The sequence below is a fragment of the Mesoplodon densirostris genome, chromosome X (genome assembly GCF_025265405.1).
Source record: "Mesoplodon densirostris isolate mMesDen1 chromosome X, mMesDen1 primary haplotype, whole genome shotgun sequence".
Lineage (NCBI taxonomy): Eukaryota > Metazoa > Chordata > Mammalia > Artiodactyla > Ziphiidae > Mesoplodon > Mesoplodon densirostris.
Window position 1 is genome coordinate 79,487,650 of NC_082681.1, and position 15,893 is coordinate 79,503,542.

General features: G+C 45.0%; 1 protein-coding gene across 1 annotated transcript in view; it reads right to left on the bottom strand.

The window, feature by feature from the left end:
* Positions 1 to 11,452: 11,452 nt before the first annotated feature.
* Positions 11,453 to 15,893, bottom strand: part of LOC132482026 (immunoglobulin-binding protein 1-like) — a 41,877-nt gene continuing 37,436 nt past the window's right edge. The window contains exon 6 of the mRNA XM_060087026.1: positions 11,453 to 11,683. Within this exon, the coding sequence (XP_059943009.1) occupies positions 11,544 to 11,683 (140 nt within the window). The 3' untranslated portion in view covers positions 11,453 to 11,543. The remainder of the gene's footprint in view (positions 11,684 to 15,893) is intronic.

The window sequence follows — 15,893 nt, forward strand, 5'->3', positions numbered from 1 at the left end:
GGTGCTGTTCTGTTGTGGTAAGAAGGCTGGTGCCTCCAAAGCTGAGCTGATTGCAGGTGCTTTGCTTTAATCTCATCACTGAGTCCCTTTATCTGCTGGAGGTTTTAGCCTTTTCTCCAGTCTTCCCTATTCTCTCCCCACCTCAACTTCCTATGCACACACCAGGATTTAGATCATACTTTCTAATCTCTCTAATACGCATCCTTTCCCCACAGGTGCTCAATTGCCTCAGGCTGGTTCTAGCTGTGTGTGTGTGTGTGTGTGTGTGTGTGTGTGTGTGTGTGTGTGTGTGTGTGAGGATGGGTCCCTGATAAATTAGTACAGGAAAAGGGAATGGCTTAGGTCTCAAATAGGATCTCTGAAAAGCAGTCTGCCCTGGTGGATGCTCTTTGACTCCTCCTGTCTTCTGCTGAGAGCCACCTAGTCGACCAGAGCCTTCTCTGCATGAATATCTAGACTTCTCAGATCCCTCCTTGTGCCTCTGTTCCCAGGGGTTCTGTACCAGTGGCCAGTGGGAGAAGCATTGCACAGACAGCAGACCTGGCTTTCGGTCCTGGCTCCGCCAAGTTCCTCCCCGGACGCTGTGGGGGAATCGCTCTGTGTCTCTAGATCTGTTGTTGGGAGGCAATCTAGCGGCTAAAGGCATGGACTTTAGAGCCAGATAGCTGGGGTTCAGATCTCAGCTCTGCCACTTACAAGTTGGCAAACTGCCGTGCCTCGGTTTCCCCAACTGTAAAATGGGGATAATAATAGTACCTGCTTCATAGGGTTGTTCTGAGGGTTGAGTGAGTGAATGTAAAGCACTTAGCACAGGGCCTGGCACACAGGAGGTATTACTGTAAGTGTTTCCTATTATTATTCTTCGTTTAATTAAATGAATGTCTACTGAACACCTATTATGTTTCAGGCTAAAAGGCTTGCTTCTGCACACCAGCCTTTTCAAAATTAAAGATTGTCTCCAGGTCCCAGGCTTGTGGATTCCTTTTTTCGGTAACTATCTGTTGAGTGATTACCGTTTGCCAGGTGCTGTTCTAGGTGTTGAGGATTCATTGGGGAAGAAGATGGGCATGATTCCTGCCTTTATTGAACTCACGGTCTAGTGGAGGAGACAGACATTAAAAACTTACAAAACTGTCTATACACTTGAATTTCTGGTAAGTGTCCTAAAGGAAAAGGCCAGTAATTCTCAGCATAAGGCCTCTAATGTAGGTGCTCAAAAAAATCTTCTGAATGTAATCAAAAAGGTTGCTAGGAAAATCAAATACAAAAAGGTATCAAGTGTCTGACAAGTACAAGGAAATATGATTCCTTAGCCTTTTCCAGGAATATTAGTGGAACTCTCTCTCCCTCCCTACCTCCCACTCTGGCTTGGGCCTCCTCGATTAGACTGACTAATATGAATCTTCAGAGTTGAGCTTAGGGGACGGTTTTGGTGCACCGTGGGATGTACTGTCCTCCCCCAATGTACCCTCCATGGCCACTTGACATGCCTCCCCTCCTCCTCATCCTCTTTCTTTTCTTCCCCCTGGCTAGCTGGGGTTACCAAGCTGCTTCTTGGGGGCTAGTTGGCCACATACAGGGTGAGACGTATTAGAGCACGTCTGCTCAGAATCTGCAGGGGAGAAGGGAGAGAGGTAAGAGGTGGGCCTGGGCCCTTCCAGGGCAAAGCACAGATGTGGGGAGGGCGAGAGTATCCCGGATAGACGAGTTCCACAATGCTGCCAGCGCCAAGGCCGCTTACAAATCAGGTCTCTACCCTGCTTAACTTTCAGATGGGTAAATGGAAGAGGCCTAGAAAGGGCTCACACAGGGTGCTAGATGCAGGGCAAGGACACACGGATTTCCATTTCTGCCTTCCTAATGTCTGGCTCAGGGCCTGATACAGTGTAGGCATTCAAGTAAATGCTTGTGGAACAAATAATGAGGTCTGGTCTCCTGGTTCCTTAAGCAAGATGGACTTGCAGGGGGCTTCCCTGGTGGCGCAGTGGTTGAGAGTCTGCCTGCCGATGCAGGGGACACGGGTTCGTGCCCTGGTCCGGGAAGATCCACATGCCGCGGAGTGGCTGGGCCCGTGAGCCATGGCCGCTTAGCTTGCGCATCTGGAGCCTGTGCTCCGCAATGGGAGAGGCCACAACAGTGAGAGGCCCACGTACCACAAAAAAAAAAAAGAAAAAAAAAAGATGGACTGGCAGGGCTGGGTCATGACCCTGATTTGCCAGCCCTTTCCCCTCCAAAACAAAGATCATACTGTCTGAGCTGGAGCCTTCCTGAGCCAACTGGACAAATATAACATGAACACCGGTGAATGTAGTAAAAGCAGGAAGAAGAGAAGTAGGTGAGCAGACAAATCCTGAATAACCAGCACTCATGATTTCCCAATTACAATCCAACCAACCAACAAGCAAACCCTTAGCTGCCTCGGAGTAAGCAGTACCAAAGGAGAGGTGGCCGAGAAGCACAAAAGGGTCTGGTAATTTCATTCATAGACATTTAGGGCTGATATGATCCTAACCCTCAAGAAACTCACAGTCCAGCATGTGAGGTGGATGGAATCACAGACACCCATATGGGGTGCCGTGGGGTGTGCAGACGCAGATGAGAGAAGCATCCGCCAGCCTGAGGAGGGCAGGGAAGCCTCTATGGAAGCGGGGGTGCTGTGGTGAGAAGAAAGGGTGCAAAAGGCATGGAAGGACAGCAAGGGGAAGACTGCACTTAGCTCGCCAAACCAGAAGCTAAGAAGCTTTGCAGGAACAACAGAAAACCAAAGAAGACTGGAAGGAAAAGGAGAGCGAGGGGACCGGGGAGCTCAGAAGAAGTGGGTGGAAGTGAGGGAAACGCTGAGAAAGAAGCAGCCCTAGGATTCTTCTTCCTGGATTCTGAAGGTTCACCCTCAGCCTTCAGAATGACTCATTTCTAGAAAGCTTTGGATAGCTGAGGTTTTGCTATAATGTGTTTTCTTCTGATCGTCCCCCTTCAATCATACCCTTACTTGGTTCGGTACTGCAATTTCAGCAATACCTGAATAGGAGAACCTATTTAATGCCAGTCAATGGGCTAGGTACTATACAAGGGACATACATAGTCCCTTCTTTCACCAAATTTTTATTGAGGTTCTACTACAAGCCTGGCATTATTCTAGGTTGACAATTGTGTGTGTGGTGGGTCAGGGGGCTGGCAGGGAGTGAAAGAAGTACACACATCATCAATACAAGGATTGGGGCCATCAGAGAAGTACAAAGAAGATGGAGGGGAAGGCTAGTAGCTGTGTGATCTTGGACAAGACACTTCCCTTCTCTGAGTCTCGGTTTCCTCCTCTGGAAAAAGGGACTAATCATATTTATTTGCTGTGAGGAGTAGTGGTAATGTTTGAAAAGTTCTCGGGCAGTGTCTGCCACCCAGGAGCTTTTCTTTTTTTTTTTTTTTTTTTTTTTTTTTGCGGTACGCGGGCCTCTCACTGCTGTGGCCTCTCCCGTTGCGGAGCTCAGGCTCCGGACTCACTCCCTATCCCAACCCTCTAGGCGGTCACAAAGCACGGAACTAATCACCCTCTGCTATGCGGCTGCTTCCCACTATCTATTTTACATTTGGTAGTGTATATATGTCCATGCCACTCTCTCACTTTGTCCCAGCTTACCAAACCCCTCCCCATGTCCTCAAGTCCATTCTCTACGTCTGCATCTTTATTCATGTCCTGCACCTAGGTTCTTCGGAAACATTTTTTTTTTTTTTTTTTTTTTTCGGTATGCGGGCCTCTCACTGTTGTGGCCTCCCCCGTTGCGGAGCACAGGCTCCGGACGCGCAGGCTCAGCGGCCATGGCTCACGGGCCCAGCCGCTCCGCGGCATATGGGATCCTCCCAGACCGGGGCACGAACCCGTATCCCCTGCATCGGCAGGCGGACTCTCAACCACTTGCGCCACCAGGGAGGCCCCGGAAACATTTTTTAAAAAATACCATATATATGTGTTAGCATATGGTATTTGTTTTTCTCTGACTTACTTCACTCTGTATGACAGACTCTAGGTCCATCCACTTCACTACATATAACTCAATTTCGTTTCCATTTATGGCTGAGTGATATTCCATTGTATATATGTACCACATCTTCTTTATCCATTCGTCTGTTGATGGGCATTTAGGTTGCTTCCATGACCTGGCTACTGTAAATAGTGCTGCAATGAACATTGGGGTACATGTGTCTTTTTGAATTATGGTTTTCTCTGGGTATATTCCCAGTAGTGGGATTGCTGGATCATATGGTAATTCTAGTTTTAGTTTTTTAAGGAAGCTCCATACTGTTCTCCATAGTGGCTATATAAATTTACATTCTCACCAACAGTGCAAGAGGGTTCCCTTTTCTCCACACCCTCTCCGTCATTTATTGTTTGTTTGTATTGTTTGTAGATTTTTTGACGATGGCCATTCTGACCAGTGTGAGGTGATACCTCATTGTAGTTTTGACTTGCATTTCTCTAATGATTAGTGATGTTGAGCATTCTTTCATGTGTTTGTTGGCAATCTGTATGTCTTCTTTGGAGAAATGTCTATTTAGGTCTTCTTCCCATTTTTGGATTGAGTTGTTTGTTTTTTTGATATGGAGTTGCATGAGCTGCTTGTATATTTTGGAGATTAACCCTTTGTCAGTTGCTTTGCTGGCAAATATTTTCTCCCATTCTGAGGGTTGCCTTTTTTTTTTTTTTTTTTTTTTCTGGTACGCGGGCCTCTCACTGTTGTGGCCTCTCCCGTTGCAGTGCACAGGTTTCGGACACACAGGCTCAGTGGCCATGGCTCACAGGCCCAGCCGCTCAGTGGCATGTGGGATCCTCCCGGACCGGGGCACGAACCCGTGTCCCCTGCATCGGCAGGCGGACTCTCAACCACTGCGCCACCAGGGAAGCCCACCCAGGAGCTTTTCCATGGTACTGGTACTCAGCTGTGCGGGGTGGGTGGCATTTGAAATGGGCTTCAACAGGCAGAGAAGTAGGGAGAGTGATCTGTCTTGTGATGGCTGGGGAGACACAAAAGTCTGCAGGTTTGCTTTGGCACAGGGACTAGTTTCATTTGACGGGAGCCTCAGGTTTGTGGAGGGGAGCAGAGGGAAAGAAGACTGGACGCTGGTAAGTGGGGATGTCTTCCTCATAAATCCCTTTATGTCTGCAGATCAGCAGCTCTAGAAAGAACCTACAGAAAGTAAATGAACCCAGGAGTAGTGGCTGGAGGTGGGGACCGAGGAGGTGGAGTGTGGGACAGAACAGGGTGAGTATTTCAAAATCTCTTGGAAGTCACTGGATCACTTCTCAGGGCAGGCAGGCTCTGGGGAACAGCAGCATCTAGCGCCTTGGTTCAGGCTAGAATGACGGACTATGTCTATTTGCCAGGGGCTGAGGAGTTGCCCGGGACGCAGGACTTTCAGTGCTAAAACCAGGGTGGCTTGGGGCTCATTGGGACAGCTGGTCCCCTAGTTCAGGCCTTTGTCACTGTCTCCTGGACTCCAGCAGGCTGCTTCTAGCTGCTCTACCTTCCTTTGGTCCTTTGCTGCTAGAGGATTGGTATCAAACACAGCTCTTACCCTCTGCCCTGTTTCTAACCCTCCAAAGGTTCCCATGGCCTCCGGGATCAAGTGCGAAGCCCAGAGCCTGGCCTCCAGAGCCCTTTTGCTCCACTGGTTTCTGCCCTCCTTGAAAGTCTCACTTCCCATAACTTTCACACCACACCAGATACAGCCTCCTTTCCCAACAAGGAAGTGCCCTTTGCTATTCTGGGCCTTTGCCCACGGTGGTCTCTTATCAGCCTAAGTCCTACGCATGCTTCAAGTTACTGTGAAAATGTCATTGTCTGAGATTCTCCACCCTGCTCTCTCCTCTGGATTCCCAAGGTACATTATACATACTTTTGGGAGAGCACATATTAGGAAGTTAGTTTGAGAGTGTAGACCCCACTGCTATATCCAGCTTCTAGTGAGATGCTTCACGTACAGTAAGCTTTTGGTATATATATCTTGAATAGTCAGCATATTCACATGATTCAAAATTCAAAAGGGTCTATAGGGAAATTCAGTGAAAAGTCTCCTTCCCACTCCTGGCCTCTAACAATCCCACACCCCTCCTCCTCCTCCAGGGAAATTTTATGCGTGCCCAGGCAAATAAGGTAATTTGCTTTGTTAAATGAATAAAGGAAATAACAGTAGAAACCTGGAAACAATCCAAATGTTCAAAATCTGGGCCTGGCTAAAAGTAAGCTATTATATAGCAATCTTATAGACAATCTGCAGTCATTAAAAGTCATTAAAATTATTATAAGGTAGACTCTGTAGTATATGATATGGTAAGCTTCCAAAGCAGAGTATAAAGCAGACCTCTCCACTGAATACACATTGTGAAAATGTGGTCCCTTCAGTGATAGGATGAAAGGGGGTCTGAGAGAGAAATGATTGCTGCTTTAAGGTGAGGGATTCTGGGTTTCCTTTTATGTAAAGTTGTTTGAATATGAAAAGAAAGAGGCTGCATTATTGTGAATCTGCCTGACGAAGAAGCATGATTCATGATGGAACTCATTCATTCAGTAATTCATTCTGCAGACACTGAATGCCGGCTTTGTCAGGAGAAGGCCAGAAACAGTGCTGAGCTTCCCAGGAAGAGCACTAAGTAGGCGACAGGCCCTGAGAAACTCTAATGGAGTCAGAGGGGTGAGGAGTGTGATGAGTTCATTGCCATGCTGTTGAATTTGAATTTTTGTTCATCAAGAGGAGCGGTGTGGTAGATGATAGGATATGGGTCAGGGAGCTCAGCAGAAAGGTCAGGGCTAGAGCTGGCCATCAGCATACATGTGGTGAGTCATGGAAGCTGGAGGTGGGGTGAGCTCACCCAGGCAGAAGGTAGACAAGGAAAGGAGAAGACAGGTTCCATAAAGCGGGTGACGAGTCTTTCTGCCAATCTCTCAATGTCTCTGAGCCGGGGACAAGGGCACCAGGGTAGCAGAGGCGGTATCTTGTCGCCGAGTGTGGGAGGTCCTCAGAGTTCAGGCAGAAATCCTCCCTCCCAGCCCCTGGCTGCCAAGTCTCATGCGCACACAACCTGGGTCTGGTCTTAGTTGTCCAGGAGGGCCTGGTAGATCAAGAGGGGGGGCTTTGACGGGCTCAGAAAATGTGTAGAAACCCTTAAGTGAGAGGGTGGAATAGAGAGAGGGTTTAAAAGATTCACTTGTACCAAGATCGGATAGGGCTGGAAACACGTGGGCCTGGCACTGGGAGCAGGAATGTTCTACAGGTTGAGGGATGTAGGGCCCCAGGAAGGGGAGAGTTCTGAGTCCGGGGTATTCCCCTAGTGAGCAGGTCTCAGATGTGCCCTTAAAGGGCCTGGCCGGCAAAGCTGATAGAATCGTTGCTCAAAATTTAGACAGAGAAAGGGGAGGGGTGATCCGCAGAGCAGTGTGCCAGCGGGGTATCTCGCCCACCTTCCTATGTCCCCCGTGCTTTGTGCTTCCCGGGGAGTGTGGCAGACTGGAAGGACGTGGCCTGTGGAATCAGGCCCACCTGGAATCCAGGCCCAGCTCGACACTTAGGGCTGAGTGATCTTTGGGAAATCCCTTCTCTGAGCCTCAAGTTCCTCATTTACAAATTGAGGCAAGAATAATATCTACCTTGGGACGTTGTTGTGAGGATTAGAAATAGTCAACTCCTAGTATACAGTAGGTGCTCAATACACGAATTCTTGTTATTTGTGCTACCACACGGGAATAGGATGGCCTAAGTCATTGCTGAGTTGTACTCTCTTGGAGGGATTTATTGCCAATTGGGACAAGAAACTGAAATCTTTTGTTTACCATCTTTTCATATACATTTGTCAAAGGCGGCCTGGTGGGCAGATAAGTAAAAACCGGTTCTCAATTTCCACTGCATGTAACAATTCTCTCCTGTGCCTGTGCTGGTCATCTCCAGCACAAAAAGAAAAGCATGTTCACAAACCTTTTCGCTGGTGGTGATATATATAGAAGACTGAGAAAGCAATAGGGGGGCAGGGGTTAAAATAAGTTGTGAAATACTGAATTTAAAAAACAATGCATCCCCTCCTCTGGCCGCCAAACTTACATTTGTGCCATGTTTTCTAATTGTTCAAAGTGCTTTTCCATATTTGACTTCATTTGCTCCTTACTCTGGCCTGTGAGGTAAGTAGGCCAGATGTTGTCAGCATCTGGGAGGGGCTAAAACTGACAGAGCTGGTATTAGAACCCATACCTCCTTGCTATGGAGCATGAGTGAACTGAGCCAGGTTAAACCTTGGATGAATGGGTGAAAAGCAATCTGTGAGGAAATGATGTGCAGCTGTTGGAGGGAGCTGTTTTGCAAGGAGACAAAGGTCACAGTGCCGTCTTGTTGTTGGGTGTCTGAAAGAGCCGGGTGGCAGTGTATCTGTTGTGCTGATGAGCAAACCGGAGGCCCACAGTAAGCAGAGGAGGACTTTGGAATTCAGTTGACATAAGAGAGGTGAATTTAGGTTCAAAAGTTTTATCCTTTGCACGTTGTTTTAAATGACAGCAGTGACCCCCGTGACCTGGGTGGCCCTGGGTCACCCAGCTAGGGAGGGGCAGAGCCCTGAGGATTGAGACTCAATTCAGAACCCTTAACTCCAACTTCTTGGGCTTGAAATCAGCTCATTCAGTCCCCTGCCCTGTCTTTCTTACAGGGGTGTTGAAAAGAATAAGAGTGGAAAGGACAAATCACCACATGATGGCATTAAAAGAAGTAGTGCCCAGCGTTCACCTTTTCCAAATAACTAATTGGCCTCCACGTGAGAGCTACAGAGGGCAAATATTTTGGCCACACTGATATGTTTGCACGGTCTATGTATTAGCTGTGTGCTGAAGTAAGTCACTCACTGCATTTCCCCAAGGCAGTTTCCTTCGCTGTAAAACGAAGGCATCATCTCCTGCCTGACGGGTTGTGAGAATGAAATATGCAGCATATGTGAAATAAGCATAGTGCAAACGATGAAGCAGTACTGTTATCTGTGGAATGCTTTGAGTCCTAGCTTCCCGGGGAGTCCACCAAACCCAGCTCACTCTAGGACCCTGAAACGCCTTGTTCTGGTGGGAGTAGAGAAGGTGGTTCTCTTTTTTTTTTCTCTAGCCGCCAGACAGGCAGACTGAACTGGGGAGGAAAATGGAGGGAGATGGGTTTGCTCACTGCCTCTGTCTTATCCCCCAGCTGAGGGGGAAATGGCAGTGGGGAAGAGGGCTGGCATAACCTTTTCTTCGGTGAGTCAGCTAAAAAGAAATTTCTATAGCTCCAATAACGTATAAGTGGTGGTTTGGGTTTGGATTTTTCAAGCTGCTCCCTCTTTTTAAGCTGCTTTAAGATGCAGAACTAAAAGCACACGCAAATGGGAAGCACATGGAAAATGACAGAAGCACAGCTTGTTACTAATGTGAACTTGAAGAAATCACTCAGCTCCTCCGGGCCTGTTTTCTCATCTGTAAAATGGGGACAATGCTACCTATTTTGCAGGGTCACTGTGAGTATTAATAGCATGTGAAAGTGCCGGGTCTGCTGCCTGGCACAGAACAGAGTTTCCAACACCTACCTGTCCATTTCCTTTCCCTTCCTAGTGGACAGACCATAGTCACTGAGCTCAGACGAAAACACTTATTCTTTAGCCTATTATAATGGCTGCCATTATTCATTTAATTCTCAAAACAACCCTATGAAACAGCTCATCTATAAACATGGAGAAAACAGAGCAGTTCAGAGAAGTTATATTGCCCACGGTCACACAGCTTTCAACTTTTAAAGCCAGGATTCAAACCCACTTTGTCTAGTTTGCCTCTCAGATATCAGAATGTGAGGGGGCTTCATCAGGCTGGATCTTCTGAAAGGACCATCTTTAAATAGACTCAGACCAAGGGGATAACCCCAACCTGGCCCATCTGGGGAATGAGCTCAGGGTGGAGTTTCAAGGGCACGAAATAGGCCATTGCTAGAGGCAGCCTGGCAATAACTGGAAGAGAACTACAAATGAATGTTTGCTTCCCAAATCTGTGGGGAAGTTAATCTGTGCTCTACCAGTTTCAGGAGCTTATGTTGTGAGGGTGACATGAATCCTTTATTAAGCAGTATATATTTAGCAATAAATATATTATTGGTAGTCTTCTGTCATCTCCCACTAAACATAACGTCCTACTCATCGTCTGACAGCCCTCCACTTACCACCCTACAAAGGAGAGGGATCTGAGTCTCCTTTTCAAACCCCTGTCCTAAGCTAGGCTGCAGAAGCTAGAATAGGAAGGCTGAGTCATCTTCTTAAAAGAAAGTGAAGTGTACCAAAGCCACATAGAACAAAAGTATGTTTTCTAGATCATTCGTTTTCACACATGGCTGCTTTTCTAGGGTATCAACCCGGAAGCTGAGGACGTGTCTTCTCTTTACTGCAGAAAGTAGGTACCTTTCCTTGACATCTGTGCTGTCCCCGCTCCCCCACTCCCAGTTATTGGCATGACTGCAGGTACCTTATTAACTAGCAAAATGACTGCCATGGCACAGCACAGGCAAAGAGGGCCAAAATGGTCTTCCAGCAGCTCACTTAAGAGCTAGGCTACGGCCTGAGCTGCTCTTACCCTCAGGGTTCTAGAGAGTTCCAGAGTAAAGGCCCTGGCCTCAGATGCTCACACAAGGGTGGCTCTCATAGTGCCTTATCGGTTTCCTCATTTCTCATGGCTGAAGCAAGGAAGATTGGGTAGATAGGACTGTTCTGTTCATTTACAGCTGTAATTCCTGAAAATAGAGCCGTGTGGCAAGACAAGTCCTGGCTTTTGTGCTTGTCCCTTGTAAAGCAAGTGTTGGGTTAGTTCACAGCACTGGGGTAGAAAGGAGAAAGCAAGCTCCAGCCAGTCTGGGCAGCTCTGATGCTGGGTAAGTCACTGCCCACATCAAAGGGAGATGACTAGGATCGCTCCATAAGCCCAGGGACCCACAGCTGACCCCCTCCCCTCCCCCTCTGGAAGAAAGCAGCTGATACTCATATTTCTGCACAGGCTCACATGATAGAGGGGACTTTTATTTTTCAAAGAGAATTCATACAGCCATTGATTATACAGAACCATTTCTCAGTACTCTTTGCTTTCCACTTAAGAAAAGTGGCATATACCATGATGAGGATTATAATTCCAAGACAAGATTGCTGGCTCATCATCTAGGGTACAAATACACACTTAGGGCTTCCCTGGTGGTGCAGTGGCTGAGAGGCTGTCTGCCGATGCAAGGGACACGGGTTCGTGCCCCGGTCCGGGAAGATCCCACATGCCGCGGAGCGGCTGGGCCCGTGAGCCATGGCCGCTGAGCCTGCGCGTTCGGAGCCTGTGCTCCGCAACAGGAGAGGCCACAACAGTGAGAGGCCCGCGTACCGCAAAAAAAAAAAACACAACAAAAATCAAAAACAAAACGAAACAAAACAAATACACACTTAATTGTTTGATATTTTAATGAGAAGACTGCACAGCTTTCCTTGGTGGGGAAGACAGAAGCCCCTGTAGTCCCGTCTTGTTGTGGGGAGACTAACCCATGTTCTGTCGGTTGCCATAACCCCTAGGATGGGTGTCCTTCCAGTCATCCCACTCCCGAGCTCTGTGGACTGCCTGTTCATCATCCTCTTCCTCCTGTTCCTGATCTTGTTGCTGAGCTGCTGTTCTGAACTCTGCCCAAGTGGAAAAATGAGAAAGCAGGGGTGAGGGAAAGAGCGACTGTCACGGGCCCCAGGTCCACTCTGAATACGACCACATAACAAGAGAACAAGGAATATATACCTAGCTGCCTACCCTGGGGCCAGCAGAACTGGGGAGAGTACTTACTATTACTTAACAGGTGACATGTCAAATAATAGTAAGACAGGATCCTCTGAGTGGTTTTCACGAGAAGGCAAAAACATAAAAGTTGCCCCTCAAAATGAATTCTGTTTTGGGAAAGAATTCTTGCTAAAATGGCCAACCCCTCACAACAGAAAACAAAAACACCAACTGACAAACAGAACCCCAGCAAACCAAAAACACTGAAGTGTTTCCATAGTATATAGTGGTTATCACACTCGCCTGACAAAAACACTAAAGTAAAAAATATTTATGATTTTATGATTTGTGATTTGCCGGGGAGGTGGGAATATAGGTGAATTCTCCTCCTTCATCCATTTCCTTTATTACAGTTCTACAATTCTGTGTGTGTATAAAATTGGAAATCACGGGGCAGTTGAACCTACCAGAAAAGAATGTGTGTTATTTTGCACGTTTGGAACAGGGTCTGAGGTCCAAATGGCACCTGTCATGCAGTGTACCAAATACTAGGTCTCTTTTGCACTATTTTTTTCTTTCCTTTGTGAGGTAAAGGAACATTTCCTAGCTATCTTGAATTTGCCCACGAGAAACACTCTCATTACCATGATAAAGAATGAAATATGTGGGGAATCTGATCTCTCCTTACAGCTTAGGAGTCTTGTGTTCTGTTTTTTTTTTTTTTTAACCCTTTTATTGTAAAATAAAAGATACTGGAAATCACACAAAAATATATATAACTTAAAATTTGATAAGGAGGCTATACCTTTATAGCCTTCACTTGGGTCAAGATACAGATTTTCTGTACCCATCCCCAAAGCTTCTCCATGAGCATCTACCAAATGACACCCTGTGCTCACTAGCAGTTAATTCCCATTACTCCCCTCCCTGGAAATCACCAATCTACCTTCTATCTCTATAGATTTGCCTATTCTGAACATTTCCCATAAATGGAATCAAGTAACATGTGGTCTTTTGTGTCTGACTTCTTTCACTTAGCATAATGCTTTTGAGGTTAGTCTTATCCATTTTCAAATATTTTGATATATTTTTAATCTACAGGTTTCTTCTTCCATCCCTTTTTTCCCTTACAAGTTCTCTATTGAAGAGGCTGGGGCATTTGACCTGTAGTTTCCCCAAATCTGGATTTTGCCGACCGCATAGTCATGATGGAGTCCAACATGTTCTTCTGTATTTCTGCAGATTGGCAAGTGGACACAGAGCTTGATATGACTCAGGGTTGATCCCTTCTCATGAATAGAGGTGGTGCTGTCCTCCCCCAGCAGGTGGCACATAGTATCTGTGTCTCGTATGTTGTGATGTTAGCAGCTGTTGATGCTCAATGCCTAGATTCATTAATTTTCCCAGGATTTCAAAATGGTGATACTCTTTAACATTTCTTTTTTTATTAAGTAGAATGCTTTTATAAAGAGAGGCTTTCCCTCATCTACTACTATTTAGTCACCCAGGAAAAGAAAACAAGATTAATGCTTGATTCTTCTGCTTTAATTTACCATTTCTCAAGGTAATAAATTGGTTCCTTATCATCCTCTGAAATTGAACAATTTTTGTTTTAACTATAGTTATGAACTCATGGATTTAAACATATTTGATGGGTTTCAATGAATTGCAATGATTTCTAAAAAATATTCAAATAAGCTTTCTAACTTTAGTTTTAATTTGCAGAAAAATTGAGAAGATAGTACAAGAGTTCTTATACATCGTACCCAATTTCCCTTATTGTTAACGTCTTACGTTACTATAGTTTGTGCGTCATAACTAATGAACCAATACTGATACATACATAACTAACAACTAAAGTTCATACTTTATTCAGATTTCCTTAGGTTTTACGTAATGTCCATTTTTTTTGGTTCCAGGATCCCATCAAATATTCCATATTACATTAGTCCTCTGGCTCCTTCATCTCCTCTTGGCTGTGAGAATTTCTCACTTTCCTTGTTTTTGATGACCTGGACAGTTTTAAGGGGTACTCATCAGGTATTCTGCAGAATGTCCCTCAACCTGGGGTTGCCTCATATTTTTCTCATAATTAGACTAGGGTTATGACTTTTGGAAGAGAATAACAGTGAAGTTTCCTCCTTATCACATCAAACCAAGGCTACAAACCACCAACATGACTTACCACTGCTGATGTTAACTGGGATCACTTCAGGTAGTGTTTGTAGGGTTCCCAACTGCTCCCCCTCCTTCTATACTATAGTCTTTGGAAGCAAGTAACTAAACATAAACTACACTTAAGGGGTGAGGAGTTATGCTGCACCTCCTTGAGACAGGTGTATATACACAAATTATTTAGAATTTTTCTGTAGGGGAGATTGGTCTCTTCACCCCCATCTATTTATGTAATCATTTATTTCTATCACGATAGACCCACGGACACATTTTATTCCTTGTGTTATAATCCAATACTGTTATTTTCCTGCTCACATTCTTCCAGTTTTGGCCAGTAACAGTCCTTTCAGAAGGCTCTGTGTCACATTAACATACCTCAATAGTTTTTTGTTTGCTGTTGTTGTTTTTTGAGTACTTCTTTATTTTCTAGTACTACAAGATATTTCAGGTTCATCTTGTATATTCCCTGTCCAGACCTCGAATTATCCATTTCTCTAAGGAGCCCTTTAATTGGAGAATAGTATTAGAAACCAAGATTTGGGCACTAGATGTGCTCGTTGCTACTGGCAATTATCCTTTTTCAAGCCAAACTGTCTTTGGCCAGTGGAAACGTCTTCAAAGTGGCTTCTGAGTCCTTCTGATATGACCATAGTAGTCTTTGAAAGCTTCTTTCCTATCCTTTATGACAAGATTTTCCAAGCTCATCTTATTTATTTCCTGCTGCAAACTTGGAATTAGCTATTTCTCTAAGACACCCTGGTTTCTTTTAATGGGAATGGTATTTCAAGAACAGAACCTGGGTTACTAGGTGTGCTCATTGCTTCTGGGCTGGTCATTGTTTCTAAGCCTTTTCAGTGGATAAAGCAAAAGTGTGTGTGTGTGTGTGTGTACTTTTCGATAAAATTTCTCATGAGTTCATATTCAGGACGACAGGGGTGTTTTGTTTCTAACTCAAATTCTTTTGAATTACATCTGTATTCTTCCACACTAAAAGTCTTAGCTCTCAAAGACAGAGAATGATGGAATTTGAATATCTCATAATTACTCAGTTAATATTATCTCACATTACACAGTCCTGGAATAACACTAATACTGTTACCAATATAATTGCTGAGAACATTTCTTTTTTTTGCATATTCTTTCCCCATTTCTCCATTAAAAGTAACACTATATCTACATTACCAGAGCACTAGGCATATAAGCATTAATACTTTCTCTCTTTCAAATCTCATTTAGTCTTAGTTCTACAAGTAACTATATATTTAATGCTGACTGACAGTCCTTATATCAATGTCTCTCTCATCACTTTGGTTGTCTTAAGCTCATTCTCTAGCAAATTTCTCAGAAAGGGATCATGGGATGAATATTTCCTGAGTTCCTGCATGTTGATAAATACCTGTACCCTCTATACCTAAAAGTCAGTTTTACCAGATATAATGTCCTTGGCTCACATATTTTTCCCCTTGAGTATCTTAAATGTTACTCCATTTTCTTCTGGCATAAAGTGTTGGTGTCAAAAAGTTTGAAGATGATCTAATTTTCCTTCCTTTACAACCCACCTGCTGTTTTTGCTGAAGTATCCAAGGCATTTCTTTTTTTAAAAAAAGTCTAGTAATTTTATTAGAATGTGTCTTGCTGCTGGTAATTCTGGGTCAAAATTCTTAGGTACACGGTGTGCTTTTTAAAAGCAAATCTAAAGTTTCCTCAATATTAGTTTTTTCTTTAAATATCTTTATTGGAGTATAACTGCTTTACAATGTTGTGTTAGTTTCTGCTGTACAACAAAGTGAATCAGCTATATGTATACATATATCCCCATATCCCCTCCCTCTTGCATCTCCCTCCCACCCTCCCTATCCCACCCCTCTAGGTGGTAACAAAGCACTGAGCTGATCTCCCTGTGCTATGCGGCTGCTTCCCACTAGCCATCCATTTTACATTTGGTAG